This window comes from Miniopterus natalensis, chromosome 10 (assembly GCF_054644295.1).
Source record: "Miniopterus natalensis isolate mMinNat1 chromosome 10, mMinNat1.hap1, whole genome shotgun sequence".
Taxonomy (NCBI): domain Eukaryota; kingdom Metazoa; phylum Chordata; class Mammalia; order Chiroptera; family Miniopteridae; genus Miniopterus; species Miniopterus natalensis.
The window spans coordinates 43,746,358-43,767,198 of NC_142090.1; the positions used below are offsets into that span (position 1 = coordinate 43,746,358).

The 20,841-nt window shown below is 40.2% G+C and overlaps 1 protein-coding gene across 1 annotated transcript in view; it reads right to left on the reverse strand.

Moving 5' to 3' along the window:
• CDHR3 (cadherin related family member 3) overlaps positions 1 to 20,096 on the reverse strand; it is a 67,909-nt gene extending 47,813 nt beyond the window's left edge. The window contains 3 exon segments of the mRNA XM_087820867.1: positions 2,735 to 2,900; positions 16,823 to 17,025; positions 20,060 to 20,096. Of these exon segments, the coding sequence (XP_087676993.1) occupies positions 2,735 to 2,900; positions 16,823 to 17,025; positions 20,060 to 20,096 (406 nt within the window).
• Positions 20,097 to 20,841: the final 745 nt, after the last annotated feature.

Consider the following 20,841-nt stretch of genomic DNA (forward strand, 5'->3'; position numbering starts at 1 on the left):
AACACCGTTTATTCTTGAATTATTATTTATCAACTATTGTATTACATGCCATACAAGCAACTGTAAACCTACTTTTGCCCACCCTGTATGTCTTCTCTTTTAATCTTTACAATAGCCCTAGAAAGTAGGTATTGTAATTTTCTCCATTATATAAATAAGAAAATCGTCTCAGAGGAGTTACTGTGTTGCCTCAGCTAGTAAGTAATAGAATCAAAATTCAAGCTCAAGCCATCATACATCTGATTTCAGCTTTCATTCACTTTATCACTGCTCATGCTTTCATTCTAAAAAGTGTTTACTGAGTTCTCACTATGTAGCAAACACTGGTCTACACATTGGGAATACAGCAGTTCACAAAACCCTACTCTTGTGAGCTTGAATTCTAGTGGAAGACATAGATAATAAAATAAATGAGTAAAATATGTGAATGTTACCAAGCAATGTTCTGGAGAAAAATCAGGGAAGGCAGTGTTGTGAGTTGGGTTACAATGTTAGATAGAGTGGTTATGGAAAGTTCACTGGTATTCTAATTAAGATTCTTAAAGAAATGAGGAAAAGCCATAAAGATATGGAAGGGGAAGGGGCAGAGGAAACAACAAATGCCAAGATAGGTCATGCCGAGGTAGGTCATGCCTGCGGTACTCACAGATTGGTGAGGAGGCCAGGACTGCTGGAGCAGAGGGAGTGAGGCAGAGACATGTGCGAGACAACATGGTAGGTGGGGAGGGTTGTATGGTTTTGCCAGATTTGATGAGGCCTTAAGGAGATTCTGGCTCTCCTTTTGGGTGAGATGAGAAGTCCTTGTAGGGTTTTAAGCAGAGGAATGCCTTGATTTAACTGATGTTTAAGAGGATCTCTCTGGCTGCTGTACAGAAAATCAACTGTAGGGGGCAAGGGCAGAACAGTGAGCCCAGTAAGCTGGCCATTTTTAGTAATTCAGGCAAGACATGACTAGTGGCTTGCACCATGGAGGTAGTGGTAGAGAGGCTAGGGACCAGTCAGATTCTGTATAGATTTAGAACGTGACAACATTTCCTAATGGATATGATGTTGAGTGTGAAAGACAGAAGGAAGTCAAGGTTGACTTTGAAGTTTTGGTACAAGCATCTGGAAGGATGGAATTGCCATTAATTAAAATGGGAAAGACAAGAAAAACAGCTTTGGGTAGGCATGGTGGGGGTCAGGGGGTTTAACTGGGAGTCAAGAGTTTGGTTTGGGCCCAGCCAGGCGTGGCTCAGTGGTTGAGCATCAGCCTAGGATCCAGGAGGTTGCAATTTGATTCCCGGTCAGGGCACATGCCCAGGTTTCGGGCTTGATCCCCAGTTGGGGGCATGAAGGAGGCAGCTGATCAATGACTCTCTCATCATTGATGTTTCTCTCTCTCTCTCTCTCTCCCTCCCTCCCTCCATCTCCCTTCCTCTCTCTGAAATCAATAAAGATATATTTAAAAAAAAAAAGAGTTTGGTTTGGGAGCACATTATGTTTGAGATGTTGTATTCTGACACCAATTCCAGTGTGTGGGGTTTTTCCCTAGACCACAGAGAAATTCTCTGACGTCAGCTGAGAATCCATCTCAATTCAAGTCCAGGTTGTCACCTATGCTTCTGATATACCAGCTATAAATCTAAGGTTCCAAAAAGCCCTCATTGAAACATATTACTTGTTAGATTACTGGTTTATTATAAAAGGATGTAACTCAGGAACAGTCAGATGGAAGATTGCGCAGGGCACGGAACTTCCATGCTTCTGGGTATGCCACTCTCCCTGAATCTCCGCCAACCTGGAAGCTCTCTGAGCCCCTTTTGGATTTTACGGAGGCTTCGATAGTGGGTATGATTAATTAAATCATTGACCATTGGTGATTGAACTCAATTTCCACCTTCTCTCCCCTCTGCAGTGGTAGGGGTGGGTGGGAGACTGTGGGGGGGGGGGGCTGGACTGAAAGTTCCAATCCTCTAATCACTGGCCACCATTGCCAAGCTTCAGTGACCTAGGGACATTCCAAACATCACATCATCAACATAACAAAACATAACTTTATCCCTCTCATCACAGAAAATCCAAGGGTTTAGGAGCTTTCTGTCAGGAACAGGAAGAAGACCAAATATGTATTTCTTATTATAAATCACAATATTACAGATGTCTATTGGATATCCAAGTGGAGACATTAGGTAAGATACTTGGATATTTGAGTGGAGTTCAGAGGAGAACCTGGACTAAAATGATAGACTTGGAGAGTGTCAGTAATGGGTGGCATTCAAAGCCATGAGCCTGTGGGAGATTATGCAGAAAGTTATCCTATGCTCCCATCCCTTAAAGTGTTGTCCCTACTCTGTAGCAGACTCCAGGCACACACTGCTCTGAAGGGGTCAGTGTCCTTGGGGATGATGAACATGTCAGCCAATGACCAGTTAGTTGTACACAGTGATGAGCCTGGTGGGCTTGGCCCAGATTTCTTCAGAATGATTCACCTGAGGTCCTGAGCCTCCTTTTCCTCCCCAGGACTGGGAGAGGCCCAGGAGAAACCATGGATGGGATGGGCTTTGTAAATTGCTGGGCATTATTATTGGGAGTCCTGGGCTCGGGGACATTTTCTTTATCTTCTGCTCATTAAGCAGCTGCCTTTCCCAGGGAAACAGCTGCTTGTTTATTTACTTTTCTGTTTTGCTCTGTCCCACAGGGTCCTCCCTGATGCCACCATCTGGGCTGCATGCCACACCCCTGTATAGCTTACCTTTTTCCAAGTTGCCTAGAAACTGAGGCGGTTCATTCACATCTGTTACCTGGACAGTTAGGATCTGTAGGTCAGTGACACCAACATCATCCTTAACATAAATCTGCAAATCAAATATGTTTGGTCCTGTTTCAAAGTCTAGTTGTTCCTTCCCAGTAGTGACAACCTAAAAGTAAATGCAGGATTCTTAGTAATTGTGTGAAACAAGGTCTGCTTTGTGAGTGTGCATTTTGCAAATGGATATTACTAAGAAGAAAGCAAACAGCATCCTGGAAACCACCTCTCACTCCCTGTCAGAGGAACTGTTTGCCTTAGTCCTTCCAACATGAGTCCCATGACACTTCTTCACTAAAGGGACTGTTGCATATTATGCTGCTTTTCATAAAGAAGAAAAATATTCAGGGGACATTCTGGTTCCACTGACAGGAAATGGAAAACTGGAGAATTAAAAAACCTATCACTATTTAGGTTAGGCTCCTAGATGAGTCCCTTAGCAACCCTGAATATGCTTAGATTTTCTAGTCTTTAAAAATGAGATGCTGCACTTTCCTGGGATTCCTGTTAAATTACATCTTCACTCATCACTCCATTCTAATTTTCCCAAGGCCTCTTCCAAGAATAAACAAGGGGAGAAGGATACATCTGCAGAAATAGGAATTATATTTACTAACATGAACAGGTTTTTTTGTGTGTGCCTTTCTACACATTCTTACACTGTCGGAAAATTGTCCTCTGAACTACAAGTGTTTTGGAGTTGTGGGAGGGACACCAAGAAACAGGGCCAGAGAGACATCACCAGAATCTAGACTGTTGTCATCAGGAACCCAGTGGTGCATGGTGGGAGAGGCCTGCTGAGGCTCACAGGAGGCCAGTCTGAGTTTTCGTAGCTATATACACATACCTGCCTGTGAGCTCCCAAAAGGCCCCGAGTCCTTTGGGATATCAAGGACTAAATTTCATAACTGTCTTAATTATGTTAATAGAACCTTTGGTTATTAATACAACTTCAGCCAGACAGTGAGGCATTCAGTATTCTGGAGAGAGGAAAGCACTTAGCTCCTATCCCATTTCTACCACTGAACTTCTGTGTGACCTTGGGAAGGTCACTTCAAGAGCCTGGTCAGGGTACTATGGAAAATCAGAGGAAAGAAAGTTGATTGTGAGCTGTGTTTAGTCAGGGAAGCCTTCACTGAAGAGGCTGTGGGTATTGTGTTTGACCTTGTAAGATCTGGACTGGTTAAGGGAAGAGAGAACAGCCACAGGTGTGAATGAGTGTGTGCAGTGAAGGGAGAACTCACAGAAGAGGGCTGAGAGTGAAAACGAGGCAGTCTTGTCTCCACCCATGAGCCAGGTCAGCCTGGTGCCCACACAAGTGGAGATGACCTGTGGCTATGCTTAGCACATGGTAAGTAAGAGGCAGCATAATGTAAGGGTCCAGAACATAGATTCTGGGGCCAGATTGACTGGATTTAAAGCCCAGCCTTCCCATTATTTTACCTTTCTGTGCCTCAATTTTCCCATTTGTAAAGTGGGCATAATAAGAGCATCTACTTTATATGATTGTTGTGAGGATTAAATGAATTAATCCATGGAATACTTAGATAACTGTCTGGTCTACTGAGCAAACCCTCAGAAAAGACTGACTTTTATTGTTGTTAGTGAAAACTGCTTAGACAATGTACGTCTACCAGAGCAGCCTTCTCTGTGAGGACAGTTCACTCTGTTTCCTGATTTATATCCTAGCTTTCTACTAAGCTTGTAGCCTTCTCCTGAACCCCAAGGTTGGGCAGGTCCTTTACTACAGTGTTACCTATGAACAGCCCCTTTCCCTTGGGAACTAGCTCTAACACTCCAGAGGAAGGAACTAGAACAGTCAAAAAAGGTCCAAAAATGTTATATCTTGAAACCAAAGGAATTGGATTGCTGTCAACCCGGGCGGAAAAGTTGTTGTTAGCAGCATTTATTAAATGTTTATGTGCCATACTCTTGCCAAGCCATTTTGTGGAGTGTTTTATTTAATCATCACAACAACCATAGGTTGATAGAACTTCCCCTCATTTCACACACAAAGAGACTAGAACAGGGAGGGGAAGGAACTCTGAAGGCCACAGCTGGGAGTGGGGAGCCTTGATTTGGTTGTATGCATCTGGCTGCAGTTTTGGTGAAAGACAGTGAATTTGCTTTTAGGCATTAATTTGAGGTCTTTCTTTACAAGGCTGGGCACATTTACAGGTTCCTCGGTGTTCATGGCAGTAGATAGGACCAAGGGGAGTCAAGCTCAAACATGGGCAAGAACAGGGGCAGACATGGCCTCCACTTAACCTCAGAGAGCTCCAGTCTTTGTACCTGATGAGCCTGCTGTCACCTCAGGACTATCCTTGTTGCTACTGCCCCAGGGGGAAAAAACCCTAGTGATTAGCCACATGGGCTGAATAAAGCTCTGACATCTCTCTTGTTGGGCAATAGTGAGCCAGTGCAGCGTGAAGGCTATGAGCAAGGGTTCTTGGGGCCAGCTTGCCTGACCTCAAATCTCAAGTCTGTCACCAATTAGCTATATGAACTTGCTCAAGTTGCTCAACCTCTCAATGCCTCAGTTTCCCCACCTTTAACATGCAAATAATAATAGTACACCACTTTATAGTATTGTAATGAGGCTTAAATTAATGAATTCACAGAATGTTCAGGGGAATTCCTAGCATACAGTAAATACTCCATAAATGTGAGTTATCTTTATCATCATCATTATTAATCATCCTCCTCCCACCCCACCTTCACCAGAAGTCTTAGCAACTGGCATGATTCAGAGGTCTTCCTGAGAAAGGCCCAAACAACTGAGTCCCAAGGCAACATTGACCAGACCTCTGGGCTAGAGACTCAAAAACCTCATTGGGAGACTGTAGGCAGCAGGAGTGGCTCTTGTGAGCAGTTTGGGTTAGAGAATAGGGCCTCCTTGGAGGTGATGTTTGATGATTTTAGGTAGTATCTGGGGAAAAGCAATCAATTCTTTATTTTTATTACTGTAGACATTCAATATTATTTTTTATTAGTGTCAGGTGTACAGCATAGTGGTTAGACATTTATATAATTTATAAAGTGATCCTCCCAACAGTCTAGTACCCTACCTGGCACCATAAATAGTTACTGCGATATTACTGACTATATTCCCTATGCTGTACTTTACATCGTGGTGACTTATTTCGCTTAACATAATACCCTCTAGGCCCATCCATGTTGTCACAAATTGAACGATTTCATTCTTTTTTATGGTTGAATAATATTCCATTGCAGATAGGTACCACTTATTCTTTATCCAATAATCTACTGATGGACACTTTGTTGCTTGCCTATCTTAGCTATTGTAAATAATGATGCAATGAACATAGGGATGCATATATCTTTTCAAATCAGTGTTTTGGATTTCTTCAGATAAAAACCTAGAAGTGGAATTTCTGAATCATAAGGTAGTTCTATTTTTAATTTTTTGAGGAACCTCCATGCTATTTTCCATAGCTGTACCAATTTGCAATCCCACCAACTGTGCATGAGGGTCGCCTTTCCTCTGTATCCTTGTTGTTTATTGATTTATTGATAATTGTCATTCTGGCAGGTGAGGAGTGGTATCTCATTGTGGTTTTAATTTGCATTTCTCTGATAATGAGTAACATTGAGCATCTTTTCATGTTTATTGCCCATCTGTATGTCCTCTTTAGAGACGCGTCTATTCAGGTTTTCTGCCCATTTTTAAATTGGATTGTTTGGGGCTTTTGGTCTTAAGTTATATAAGTTCTTTATAAATTTTAGATATTAACCCTTTAACAGATGTATCATTGGTGAATATCTTCTCCCATTTGGCAGGTTGCCTTCATTTTGTTGACGGTTTCCTTTACTGTGCAAGAACTTTTTAGTTTAATGTAGTCCCATTTGTTTATTTTTTCTTTTCTCTCCCTTGCCCAAGGAGATATATCAGAAAAAAGTATTGCTAAGAGCAACATCAAACAGTTTACTGCCTATGCTTTCTTCTACGAGTTTTATGATTTTAGGGCTTACATTTAAGTATTTAACCCATTTTCAGTTTATTCTTGTATGTAGTGTAAGAAAGTGGTCTAGTTTCATTTTTTGCATGTATCTGTCCAATTTTCACAACACCAGTTATTGAAGAGACTGTCTTTACCCCACTGTATTTTCTTGCCTCCTTTGTCATAGATTGATTGACCATATAGATGTGGGTTTATTTCTGGACTCTCTGTTCTGTTACATTAATCTATTTATCTGTTTCTATACCAGTATCATTCCATTTTAATTACTATAGCCTTGTACTATAGTTTGATATCAGATAGAATGATACCTCTGACTTTGTTCTTCTTTCTCAAGACCGGTGTGGCTATGGGGTCTTTTGTGGTTCCATATAAATTTTAGTAATATTTGTTCTAGTTCTGTGAAAAATACCATTGGTATTTTAATAAGGATTGCAATAAATCTATAGATTTATTTCTTTGGGTAGGATAGACATTTTAATGATGTTAATTATTCCTATCCATGAGCATAGTATATGCTTTCATTTATTTCTATCTTTATCAATTTCTTTTTCAATGTCTTATAATTTTCCAAGTACTGGCCTTCTACCTCTTTGGTTAAATTTATTTCTAGTTATTTTATTTATTTTTTGATGCAATTGTAAATGGTATGGTTTTCTTAATTGCCCTTTCTGATAGTTTGTTATTGGTGTATTAAAATGTAATCTTCTCTGAATATTAATTTTGTTTCTTGCTACTTTACTGAATTCATTTATCAGTTCTCATAGCTTTTTGGTGGAATCCTTAGGGTTCTCTCTATATAGTATCATGTCATCTGCAAAAAATAGTGGTTTTATTTCTTCCTTTCCAATTAGAATACATTTTATTTCTTCTTCTCATCCAATTACTCTGGCTAGGACTTCCAATACTATATTAAATAAAAGTGGTGAAACTGGGCATCCTTTTCTGGTTTTTGATCTTAAGGAAAAGACTTTTCGCCTTTCACTGGTAAATATGATGTTAGCTATAAATTTGTCATATTATGTTGAGGTATATTTCCCCTATTCCCACTTTCCTGAGAGTTTTCATCATAAATGAGTGCTGGATTTTGACAAATGCTTTTTTTGCATCTATTGATATGACCATATAATTTTTATTTTGTTTATGTGATGTATCACATTAATTTCTTTGCAAATATTGTAGCAAACTTGCATCCCAGGAATAAATCCCACCTAATCATGATGTATGATCTTTTTAATGTATTACTGAATTCAGTTTGCTAATATTTTTTTAGGATTAAGATTGAGGATTTTTGCATCTATGTTCATCAGGGATATTGCCCTATAATTTTCTTTCTTTGTAGTTTCTTTATCTGGTTTTGGAATTAGAGTAATGCTGCCTCATAAAATGAGCTTGGCAATTTATCCTCCTCTTGAAATTTTTGAAATTATTTTGAAATTATATAGGTGTTAGTTCTTCTTTGAATGTTTGGTAAAATTCACCTGTGAAGCCATCTATCTGGTCCAGGACTTTTGCTTATTGGGAATTTTTTGATTACTGATTCAATTTCATTAGTTATAATTTGTCTGTTCTAATTTTCTATTTCTTCTTGATTCAGTTTTGGAAGAGTGTATGTTTCTAGGAATTTATACATTTTGTCCAAACTGTCCAATTTGTTGTCATATAGTTGTTTGTAATGTTTTTTATAATCCTTTGTATTTCTATGGTGTCAGTTGTTACTTCTGTTTCAGTCCTGATTTTACTTATTTGGGCCCTCTCTCTTCTTTAAAATTTTTATTTATCAATTTTAGGGAGAGAGCAAGCAAGAGAGAGAGAGAAACATCAATTTGTTGTTCCACTTATTTATGCATATATTGGTTGCTTCTTGTATATGCCCTAACTGAAGATCAAACCCACAAAACTTGGCAAATTGTGACAATGCTCTCATCAACTAAGCTACCTAGCCAGGGCTCTCTCACTTTTTCCTCTGTGAGTCTGGTTAAAGGTTTATCAATCTTACTTATCTTTTCAAAGAACCAGCTCTTGGTTTTATTGATGTTTTTTATTGTTTTTAAGACAGTTTTGTTTATTTCCACTTTTATTTTTATTTCCTTCCTTCTATTCACTTTGGACTTTGTTGTTGTTTCTTCTACTTCCTTTAGGTATAAGGTTAGATTGTTTATTGGAGATTTTTCTCATTTCTTGAGGGAGGTCTGTATTGCTATGAATTTACCTCTTTGAACTGCTTTCACTGAGTGCCATAGATTTTAGATTGTTTTTATTTTTCTTTGTCTCATGGTATCTTTTTATTTCTTCCTTGATCTCATTGTTAACCCATTCATTTTTGGTACCATGTTATTTAGCTTCCATATGTTTCTGTGTTTTTCAGTTTTCTTCTTGTAATTGATTTCTAGTTTCATATCATTGTAGTCAAAGAAGATGTTTGATATGATTGCAATCTTCTTAAATTTATTGAGATTTATTTCGTGTCCTACCAAGTGGCCTATCCTAGAAAATGTTCAATATGCCCTTTAAAAGAATATATATTCTGCTGCTTTGGGGTTAAATGCTTTGAAAATGTTAATTAAGTCCCTCTGACCTAGTGTGTCATTTAAGGCCGCAGTTTGCTCATTGATTTTTTTGTCAGGAAGATCTATCCAATGATGTCAATGGGGTGACAAGAACCCCTACTATGACTATTACTGTTGATCTCTACCTTTCTGTCCATCAATATTTGCTTTATATATTTAGGTGCTCCTATATTGGATGCATAAATGTTTACAAGGGTTATATCCTCTTGTTGGACTGATCTCTTTATCATTATATATGTCCTTCTTTGTCTTTGCCTTTGTTTTAAAGTCTACTTTGTCAGATGTAAGTACCCCAGCTTCTTTGTTTGTTTCCATTTGCATGAAATGTTTTTTTATCCCTTTATTTTGAGCCTGTATGTCTTTTGATCAGAAACGGGACTCTTATAGACAACACATGTATGGGTCTTGTTTTCTTATCTATTTAGCCACCCTCTGCCTCTTGATTGGAGCATTTAGTTCATTTACATTTTAAGTGATTATTGATGGTATGTACTTAATGACATTATTATTATTATTATCATTATTATTTAATCCTCACCTGAGGATATTTTTCCATTGCTTTTCAGAAAGAGTGGAAGGGAGAGAGAGAGACAGAAACATTGATGTGAAAGAGACACATCAATTGGTTGCCTCCTACACATGCCCTATGTACTTACTGACATTTTATTCATATTTATGTTCTTTCCTGCCTTCTACTTCTGTTTTTATCTTTATTGTTGACAGTATTACAGATGTCACCCTTTTTTCCCCCATTGCCCCCCTCCACCCAGATACCGCCCCTCCCCCCCCCCAGGCTTTCACCACCCTGTTGTCTGTATCCATGAGTACTGCATGCATGCATATAAGTTCTCTGGTTAATCTCTTCCCACCCCCACCCCCTTTCCCTCTGAGATTCAGCAGTCTGTTCCATGTCTCCATACCTCTGGTTCTACTTTATTCATCAGTTTATTTTGTTCGTTAGATTGCTTGTTCATTTATTTTGATTTTTAGATTAAATTGTTGATAGATATGCATTTATTGCCATTTTATTGTTCATATTTTTTATCTTTTTTCTTCTGCCACTGCTTAAAGAAAACCTTTTAACATTTCATGTAATGCTGGTTTGGTGGTGATAAACTCCTTTAACTTTTTCTTGTCTGTGAAGCTCTTTATCTGACCTTCAGTTCTAAATGATAACTTTGCTAGTAGAGTAATCTTGGGTAGGCCCTTGCTTTTCACCACTTTAAATATTTCCTGCCACTCCTTACTGGCCTGCAAAGTTTCTATTGAGAAATCAGCTAGCAGTCATATGGGCTCTCTCTTGTATGTAACTACTTGCTTTTCTCTTGCTGCTTTTCAGATTCTCTGTTTGTCTTAACCTTTGGCATTTTAATTATGATGTGCCTTGGTGTGGGCCACTTTGGTTTCATCTTGTTTGGGACTCTCTGTGCTTCCTGGGCTTGTATGTCTATTTCTTTCACAAGGTAAGGAAGTCTTCTGTCATTAGTTTTTCAAATAGGTTTTCAATTTCTTGCTCTCTTTCTTCTCCTTCTGGTATCCCCATGATGCAAATGTTGGTATGCTTGAAGTTGTCCCAGAGGCTCCTTACATTATCTTCATATTTTTGGATTCTTTTTCCTTTTTGCTGTTCTGATTGGTGTTTTTGCTTCCTCATATTCCAAATCGCTGATTTGATTCTCAACACCCTCTACTCTATTGTTGATTCCCTGTAAATTATTCTTCATTTCAGTTAGTGTATCCTTCATTTCTAATTGGTCCCTTTTTATGTTGTTGATTATCTCACTAAGTTTCTTGAAATTCTCATTAAGATCCCTGGTCATCCTTATAACCATTGTTTTGAACTATGAATTGGGTAGTTTCCATTCTTTAGTTCTTTTTCTGGAGATTTCTTATGTTCTTTCATTTGTGACATGTTTCTTTGTCTCCGCATTTTGTCTGTTTCCCTGTGTTTGTTTCTATGTATTAAGTAGAGCTTCTATGTCTCCTGGAATTGGTAGAGTGGCTTTGCATGGTAGGTGTCCTATCACACCCAGTAACACAGCCTCCCTAGTCATCTGAGCTGTGCACCCTAGGTGCACCCCTGTCTGGGCAGTGTGCACTGTCCTGTTGTAGTTGAGCCTTGATTGCTGTTGGGATCCCTGGGAGGGATTGATCCCCAGGCCAATTGCTTGCAAGAATTAGCTGAGACTTCAGCAGAAGAGCTGTTGTGCAGGAGCTGATCCTATGGAGCAGGACTTGCTTCAGTTGGGCTTTGGTGCTTACTGAGTCTGCCCCTTGAGTGTGTCACTCATGGTTGTGGTAGGGTTGTAATCTGGTATGGTCTGAAGCTGACCACCAGGTGCACTGGCTCAGAGGCCTCCCAGGAAGTGCAAAGTCAGCTATAGCTTTTGCCCTGCCTGGGACCACCTGGAATGAGCTACAGAGCATACTGCAAATAGCTGCTACCTGTGTTGGGTATGGAGGTGCCCAGGAAAGGTCAAGCTGAGAACTAAGGCAGGCTGTTACTAGTGCTGGTCCCTTATTGAAAGGTATGGGGGGCACTGAGGCCAGCTGCTGCTTGTTTGAGACATTTTAGGAGAGTCTGAAGCCTAAGCTAAAACAGGCCATTCATATGGAAAAGCTGCTGCAAACAACTTGAGTGGGGCTGCAAATTGGGTGGGGTGAGGTCTCAGGAAGTCACCAAGGCCAGGTGAACAGTGTGAGCCAAGTTGGAGACTCAGATATGGTGACTGCCTCTAGGCACTGTGGTGGGGAGGTCTCAGCAAAGGAACAAAGACCTGTGCCATTACTTTTGTCTGGGACAAAGCTGCCCTCCAGTTCTTGCTCTGATGCCAGACAACTTAGTTTCTCTCCCATATGTCCATGGATCCTTTCAAGCTGCTGTCCCAGAGCTCGAGCTCAGAGGGAGTGAGTCCAAGCAAGTCCATGCCTTTAAGCGGAACGGCCTGGGACTCCAGCAACCCTCTGTGTCACTCAGCCACAATCCCCACTGGTTTTTATGGCCTGAAGTTACAGGGACTTCTCAACACTAGAACCCTGGGCTGAGGGGACCACAACAGCCAAGATATCCTCCTGATTTAAAACACGCCACACATGGGTGTCAGGCCAGCCCTCCGCTCCTCCGCATCTCCTACCAGTCTCAGTGTGGCTTCTTCTTTAATTTTCTAGTTGTAGGAATTCCATTCAGCCAGATTTCAGGCACTTCTGAATGATGGTTGTTCTGTGGTTTAGATGTAATTTTGATGTGGTTGTGGGAGTTTGTGAGTCCCGCTTTTACCTACACCACCATCTTTACCAGAATATAAGTGTCCCCCCTTCTTCTTCTTAAAGAAGTCACTTCAACATTTCTTGTAATACTGGTATGGTGGTGATGGACTCCTTTAGCTTATCTTGTCTGGGAAACTCTTTATCTCCCCTTTGATTCTCAATGGTAACCTTGATAGGTAGAGTAGTCTTGGTTGTAGGTCTTTGTTTTTCATCACTTTGAATATTTCTTGCCACTCCCCTCTGTCCTGCAAAGTTTCTGTTGAGAAATCAGCTTGCAGTCTTATGGGAGATCCCTTGTAGGTAAGTAATTTTTTTCTCTTGCTGATTTTAAGATTCTCTCTTTGTCTTTAACCTTTGGCATTTTAATTATGATGTGTCTTGATGTGGGCCTCTTTGTGTTCATCTTGTTTGGAACTCTGCTTTTCTTGGATTTGCTTGTCAATTTCCTTTGCCAGGTTAGGGGACTTTCCATCATTATTTCTTAAAATAGGTTTTCAATTCCTTGCTCTATCTCTTCTCCCTCTGTAAGTCCTATGCTGTGAATGTTGGTACACTTGATGTTATCCCAGAGGTCCCTTAAACTATCCTCCTTTTTATAAATTCTTTTTATTTTTGCTGTTCTGATTGGGTGTTTTACCTTACCTTGTCTTCCAAATCACTGATTTGATTGTCTACTTCATCTAATCTGCTGTTGATTTCTTCTTATGTATTCTTCATTTTTGTTATTGTAGTCTTTACTTCTGACTGGTTCTTTTTAATAATTTCAATGTTCTTTTTTATGTTGACTATCTCTTTGCTGAAATTCTCACTAAGTTCATCTATTCTTCTCCTAAGTTCATTGAGCATCCTTATTACCAATGTTTTGAATTCTTTATTTGGTAGACTGCTTCCCTCCATTTCATTTAATTCTTTTTCTAGAGTTTTTTCCTGTTCTTTTATTTGGGACTTTCTTTGTCTCCTCATTTTGGTTGCCTCTCTGTGTTTGTTTTTATGTATTAGACAGATCTTCAATGTGTCCCAGTCTTGGTAGGGTGGCCTTATGTAGTAGGTGTTCTGTGGGGCTCAGTGGCACAGTCTCCCTGGGCTGGGTGCTCCAGGATGTCCCTTGTGTGGCTTGTGTGTGCCCTTTTTGTTGTAGTTGAGCCTTGATTGCTGTGTTTACATCAGTGTGCGGGGTTGACCCTCAGGCTGAGTGGCTATGAGGACAGACTACAACCACAGAAGAAGAGCTCCTGTGAGAGGCCTGACCACATGGAGTGAGATTCATCCCAGTGGGGCTCTGGTGCCTGCTGAGACCAACTTTTGGATGTGCTGTTTGTGGAGCTAATCAGATGATGTTCTGTTGAAGTCTGGAACCAGTTCTGGGGCCTCTTGGAAGGGTGTCCATTACAGGTCAAAGTCAGCTTGCTTGTGCTTGGCCTGGGGTCACCTGGTAGGAGTTAAAAGTGATCTGAAGTTGGTAGCTGTTTATGCTGCGCCTAGAGGCATGTGGGAGGGGCCACACTGCAACCCAAGGCCCCCTGACACCAGTGCTAGGATTTGGGCAGCTTAGCAAGAGGCACAGCACATGCTGAGGTCAGCTTCCACCTGCTTGGGGCTTGTGGACTTTGGACAGTTTTGAAGAAAATATATAGTACAAACTGAAGCTGGCTGCCCATGAGGCACAGCCACTGAAAGAGCCAAAGGCAATGTGCAAGTTGGGTGAAGTGGGTCTCAGGGAGATACCAGGGTGGAGTGAGCAGAGTTCACCAGTTTAATGCAGATTCAGATTTGACATCCACCTGTGCCTGTAGACTGTGTGGGGGCAATGGCTCAACACAGGAACAAAGGTGGCCCTCACTCTGAAGCCACACAATTCAGTTTCTCCCCATATGTCTCTTGTACCTTTTGAAGCTGTCGTCCCTTTGCTGGAGCTTAAGGTGTGTTTGTGGGTGAGTGAACCCTCTGTTCACCCAGATGAATTCCCATTGATTTTCACAGCCAGCTCTTATGGGAACTCTTCTCCATGGCACTGGAGCCCTGAACTGGTGAGCCTGGTGTGGAGCTGGGATCCCTTGCTCCTCAAGAGGACCTCTGCAGATGAGATATCCCTCCTGATTCTCAACCATCACACTTGAGTGTGATCGGGAGTCAGAAGATCTGAGTTAAGTTCTTATTTCATCCTTTATGGCTATGTGATCTTAGACAAATCAATTAACCTTATCTGTTATCTTATTTCTAAAATAGAAATTTTAAATAACATTAAATAGTGATAATATCAGCGTTAGTGGTAACATTCAAGAGATCAGGATGTGAATGTGTTTTGGAATCTTTGCAAATTTGAAGCAGCATGGTTGTCATCATCATTAAAGGCAGTAGGCTGTAAAGTCTGAAAATGAGAACTCTCCAGTGGAAACAACCCAAAAACCCGTCAACTGGTGAATAGATAGACAAATGTGGTATATCCATACAATGGAGTATTATTTGGCCATAAAAAGGAATGAAATACTGATCCATGCTATGAGATGGGTAACCCTTGAAACTTTATGCTTATGGGAAAGAAGCCAGTCATTATAGACCACATACAATATGATTCCGTTCATATGAAGTGTCCAGAATAGGCAAACCTATTAACACAAAAAGTAGATTAGTGGTTGTCAGGGACTGAGGGGGATAAGGGTAGGAGAATGACTGCTAATGGATTTAGGGCTTTGTTTTGGAGTGATATAAATGTTCTAAAATTAGATTGTGATGATGATCCGTGAATATTGTAAAAACCACTGAATTTTACATTTTAAATGGATGGATTATATGCTGTGTGAATTATATCTCAATGAAACTAGTTTAAAAAATAATGAGAGCTCTGAAGTCATACTACCTAGATTCCAATTTCAGTTCGGTTACCTAATAGCTTGCACAGCCAGAGCATGTTATTTAACCTGTCTGTTAAATTTTGCTTCATTTTTTCCATCTGTGAAAAGGGCAATAATACAAATAAAAGCATGGAATAATACAAATAAAAATAAAGTGTAAACATATGTAAAGCTTTTTTAAGAGTGTCTGGAATATACTACGTTCTCTCTAAGTGCAAGCAATTGGTAAGGCTTAGAGAAACAGACAAGCAACAACTACTAAAGAGAGGAGTGAGATGTCAAAGGAACAAGTAGATGGGGCAGGTAAGTCACAGAACCAGCATCTGGGTCCTGGTAATGTACACTGGATGCTTATGTGAAGACTGTCTTAATGTGTGCTCCTTGCATACCTGAGGGCCCATCCCTGGAGTGCTGAGAAAACCAGATGCCTGTGGTCTGGCCCTCAAGTCATGGGTTCCACAATGACTCTGATAATCAGCTGAGTTGAAGAACATCTAGTATGCACCTCAGGGAGACACCCATGCTTAGAACAAGCAGGTTGAGCCGACTTGGTACCACCAGAACCCCAGGGCAATGGCACACAGGACCAGAGGCAGGGCTGATGATAACTATAGGAGTTTCCTATGCCAGCTGAGGGGAGGGTAGGGTGGGAGATACTGAAGTATAAGTAGGTCTAGACACCTTGACCATAAAGACATCCTTGACGGCCTCTGAGGTTACCAGTGGAAAACATGCAATGAGCAGATTTGTTCTGCCTAAGGAGGAGTGACAACTTTGGAAGACTCAAATAACAAACTAGAAACCAAAGCAGTGGTACCATGGCTCTTCAATGTGAATGACTGGGTTTGGATTATTGAAGAGGAAACATTCACACAGTAGGGCTGGACATTTAAGCTTATATTTTTATTAAGGGTATGTTCTTCCATATTAAGTTTCCTCATAGATTTTCTTCTGAAAAATCGCAGAATCATAGAAAAGCAGAATCACCAGACACAAGTTCATCAGGGCCCAGTTTTTAAGGAGATCGGTACTCAAACTATCCCACTCAAAGATTTAGTTACTGTTAGCACACCTTACACCTGATATGTCAGGATGGTTGGCAATAAGAAACAGCCTTTTCTTTGTAACAAGTTGAGCATAATATTCAGTTGGGCTGGATTAAATGGAGAAAAAAGGTTCAAAGGCTGGAGGGGCACCTAGCACAGAAGGCCCTAGCATGCCCAAAACAAGTCTTCTGGATCTTACAAGAGGGGATTAAACTAGGGAAAGAGGAGGAAATGATCACTGATCTAGAATCCCATAGGCCTCTCGTCTTCAGGACTCCTCTTTGCAGACATCTCCCGGTGGGAGTAAGATGGTACTTACCTCAAAGTCGGTGCCTGACAGCGAGTTCACCCGGAAGGCTTTGGTGAGGGGACTGCAGTTGATTATCAGGGGAAACCCTGGGATCACAGGTGACAGTGATGCTGATAATTTCACAGAAAACTTATGTACTGAAGTCTCAGGTGAAGAATTCTCTGTCACATTACTGGTAGCAGGTAAATGAATTAGTTGTAGTGCTTCTCCCCCTGTGGATTTAAAAACGATAAAAATTACATGAACAGAAAGCCTTGTCCTGGGAAAAGGGACTTAACAGCTTGATCTGTGGCTTCAACTCATAGCTTGGAGCAGCAACAGAACCTGGTCACTCCCCAAGAACAAATATTCCTGCCAAGACCTTGAAATGGGAATGTGAGATCTTGGAGCCAGGAAAATAACCACCACCAAACCACCATGAAATCTGCTTTCATCGTTCTGTAAATAAAGGTGCCACTTTTCTCTGGTTTCCCTGCCCCCCTTCTCTTTTCTCCAAATCTTTGTGAAGAGCCAAGGTAAGAGAAACATCACCTTAGCAGATAGACACCCACTTGAAATATCTAGTCTATCCATGACACTTTTCTCTCTTACAAGGGCCAAATAGTTTGAGTTTATTGTCCTTCTCTGGGTCACTGTTTCATTCATGATATCATCTGAGAATTGAATGTGCATAACTGAAGAACAAAATCATAGTAGACCTCCCCACATTCATTAGTAATCTCAAGAACAATTATTTGTTATTATTGGATGCTATAGATATCATGTACAGAGTCAATCAGTACTTTAGTTGATAGATTAACTTCTGTTTCACAGAGAAGAAAATGAGATACTTAGAGAAGGCATGTGAACTGCCTTGGACTTCATTACAGACAGGGAACTTTACAATTTAAGAGAAAGTGTGTTTCCTACAGGAAGGCCTAGGGACACTCTAAGGTCTCCTTGACACTCTGCAAGACTTTGTCAATACAAAGGAGAGCAACAGGTCATGTTCTCTCATACTTCCATAATAATGGTTACTGTAGGGGGTTGAATAGTATCCCCTCCAAAATTCATGTCCATCAAGAACTTCAGAATGTACCTTACTTGGAAAAAAGTCTTTTCAGATGTAATTAGTTAAGAGGAGGCCACACTGGATTAAGAAGGGCCCTAAGTTCAACAACTGGTATCCTAATGAAGGTCATATTATGACAGAGGCAAAAACTGAAGTGATGCAGCTACAAGCCAAGGAATGGCAAGTAACCATCAAAAGCTGAGAGGTAGGCATGGAACAGATTCTCCCTCAAAGCCTCTAGAAGGAACCAACCCTGCCAACACCTTTATTTCAGACTTCTTCTCTAAACTGTGAGATAATAAATTTCTGTTGTCTTAAGCCATCCAGTTTGTGGTAATTTGTTATGGCAGCACCAGGAAAATAATAAAATTACCATTTTTGCAATGTTCCAAATAGGTGCATAATGTAAAATCCTTTCTCTCATTTACTCCTCAAAACAATCCTCTCAGGTAGGTATTAATGTCATTAGTTTACAGATGAGGAAACTGAGCTAAAGGACATATTGTGTATACAGTAGTTCCTCCTTATCCACAGAGATACTGTCCAAGACCCCCAGTGGATACCTGAAACCACAGATAGTCTACACCCTGTATATACTATACTATATTATACTATACTATACTATACTATACTATACTATACTATACTATACTATACTATACTATACTATACTATGTTTTTTCCTATACATACATACCTATGATAAAGTTTAATTTATAAATTAGGCACAGTAAGAGATTGCCAACAATAACTACTAATAAAATAAAACAATTATAATAATATACTGTAATAAAAGTTATGCAAATGCGGTTTCTCTCCTAAACTATCTTATTATACTGTACTCATGTTTTCACTTAAAGGAAGCACTTTATGGCTTCTCTTTGGCATCTTCGAATTGCCAGCATCACTACTCTTGTGCTTTGGGGCCATTATGAAGTAAAATACGGTTACTTGAACACAAGCACTGCAGTACCCCAAGGGATAGCCAGTAAATGACTAATGGGGAAGGGAGAGGGTCTACAGCTTGGAGACACTGGACAAAGAGATAATTCAAGTCCTGGGCAGGGCGAGCAAGTTATTTGTCAGATAACTTGAGATTTCATCATGCTACTCAGAACAGCTAACAATTTAAAACTATGCATTGTTTATTTCTGGAATTTTCCATTTAATATTTTCAGGCCACAGTAGACCAAAGATAAATAAAACTGTGGAAAATGAAACCACAGGTAAAGGGGGAACTACTGTAGTAGTAACAAAGCCAAAATTTACAAAGGTACTCCTTCTAAGTCAAGTTCCCAGTCTCAGCCACCATTAGACACTAGAAACAAGCCACCAGGAATGGGAGGAGGTAGAAGGTGACAGTAAAAGAATCTGTCCTACTGAAAGGCATAAAATTTCTAGAAACAAACGACATGGAAAAATGTTTGCTTTTTTAAGAGAATTTTTCTATTTCAAATTTGGGGGAGGAGATACAAAGGAATAATGGAAATGCAGGAAAAATTGAAATATAAATACATTCATTGATACAAACCTTTATAAATCTAAAATCAACTAATTTAGATTAGAAACTAAAATGCATTATGCTAAATTATTTTTACTTGCAGAATTATCCAGGTTTATGGAAAAGGACTGTGCAAGGACTCAGATAAATCAAAACAGCTGAGGTTTAAAGTGATGTGAATACAAATAGATTTTTTTAATCTGTTAAAATTAACTCTAGTATTTTACCATTCTGGTGATAAAAAACAAAAGCAAAATAATATACTGAGTATTTAGAGGTAAAATGTTCCCAAAAATAGTTTTCCAAAATGAGCAAAATAATCAATTGCTTTATTCCCAGATCACAGCTCCTAGTTTGCTTTGCATGGGTTTTTTAGGCATAATTTCCTCATACCCTCTTTTCCCACAAACAAAAGTCAGCAGAGCCCCCTGAGTTGCTCATGAGCGTGTTTCCCCACTGTTCAGCAGGACAAGGACAGTCACAAGCAAAATGAGAGGTTGGCAACTTGTCTCCAACAATTTCCCACCTTCTCGTGCCCCCTTCCAACCATTCCAGGGACTTGTGCCCCTCCAGCCAAGAAGAAAGGACCCCTCTGCTAGTGATTTAACTCACTAGGTTTTTCTCAAGAATAGCCTGGTGAGTTATGGCTTTGCTAAAACAAGTAGCCACTTGCATTTACTAAGAACCTACTCACCAGGCACTGTGCTGGCTACTTTACTGCCTGATCCCATCCACTCTAAACATAATGTTGGTGTTGCTGCCGTTTCATGCATGTGAGATTCCACATTCAACAAGCAGCAGTGCTGGGCCCTCCCCAACGCTGGGTCTTGGGGATAACAGACTGCACATATTTACTACAGCCATCGTCACTTCATGCTTGTCAAGTGACTGCACATATGATGCATCATAGTTTTTCTATGACCTGGCGACAACGTAGCAGGATGGTGCTGGCACCTGGTATGAAATTGGCCCCTCAACTCAGATGCTATATTTGGGTGGTATTATCTGTAAGAGGCTGTTTTTGGAACAACATAAGGAATTGTGCTGGAATATTAGCTTGATGTGAGCTCGGATATGAGAGGCCCCACTCAGGGCTTTCCACAGTCTCGCTCTTAACAGGCAGATTATTATAGCCACCAACCTTGGTGTGTCTCTTTTGGAGAACTGAGGAGGCCAGAGAAGCTGTGCTCCCCAAATATTCCCAGATCACAGCTCCTAGTTTGCTTTGCTGAGAGTATACTCATTGATCTTATTGCATTAATTATAATTTTGATAAGTCTGGGGTTTGAGAGACTAATTCCATAAGAGAACTAGCCTTTCAATCCAAGGCATCTAATTCCAAGGAAAGGACTATTCATAGCTCCGTGCTTCCTCCCTGTATTAACCGAGCTTTTCATAGTCCTCCTTGAATAGTCATATTTCATATGGCAGTAAGGGAGATATTTTGGAGGGAGAAGTGAATCTATCCAGTGCCCC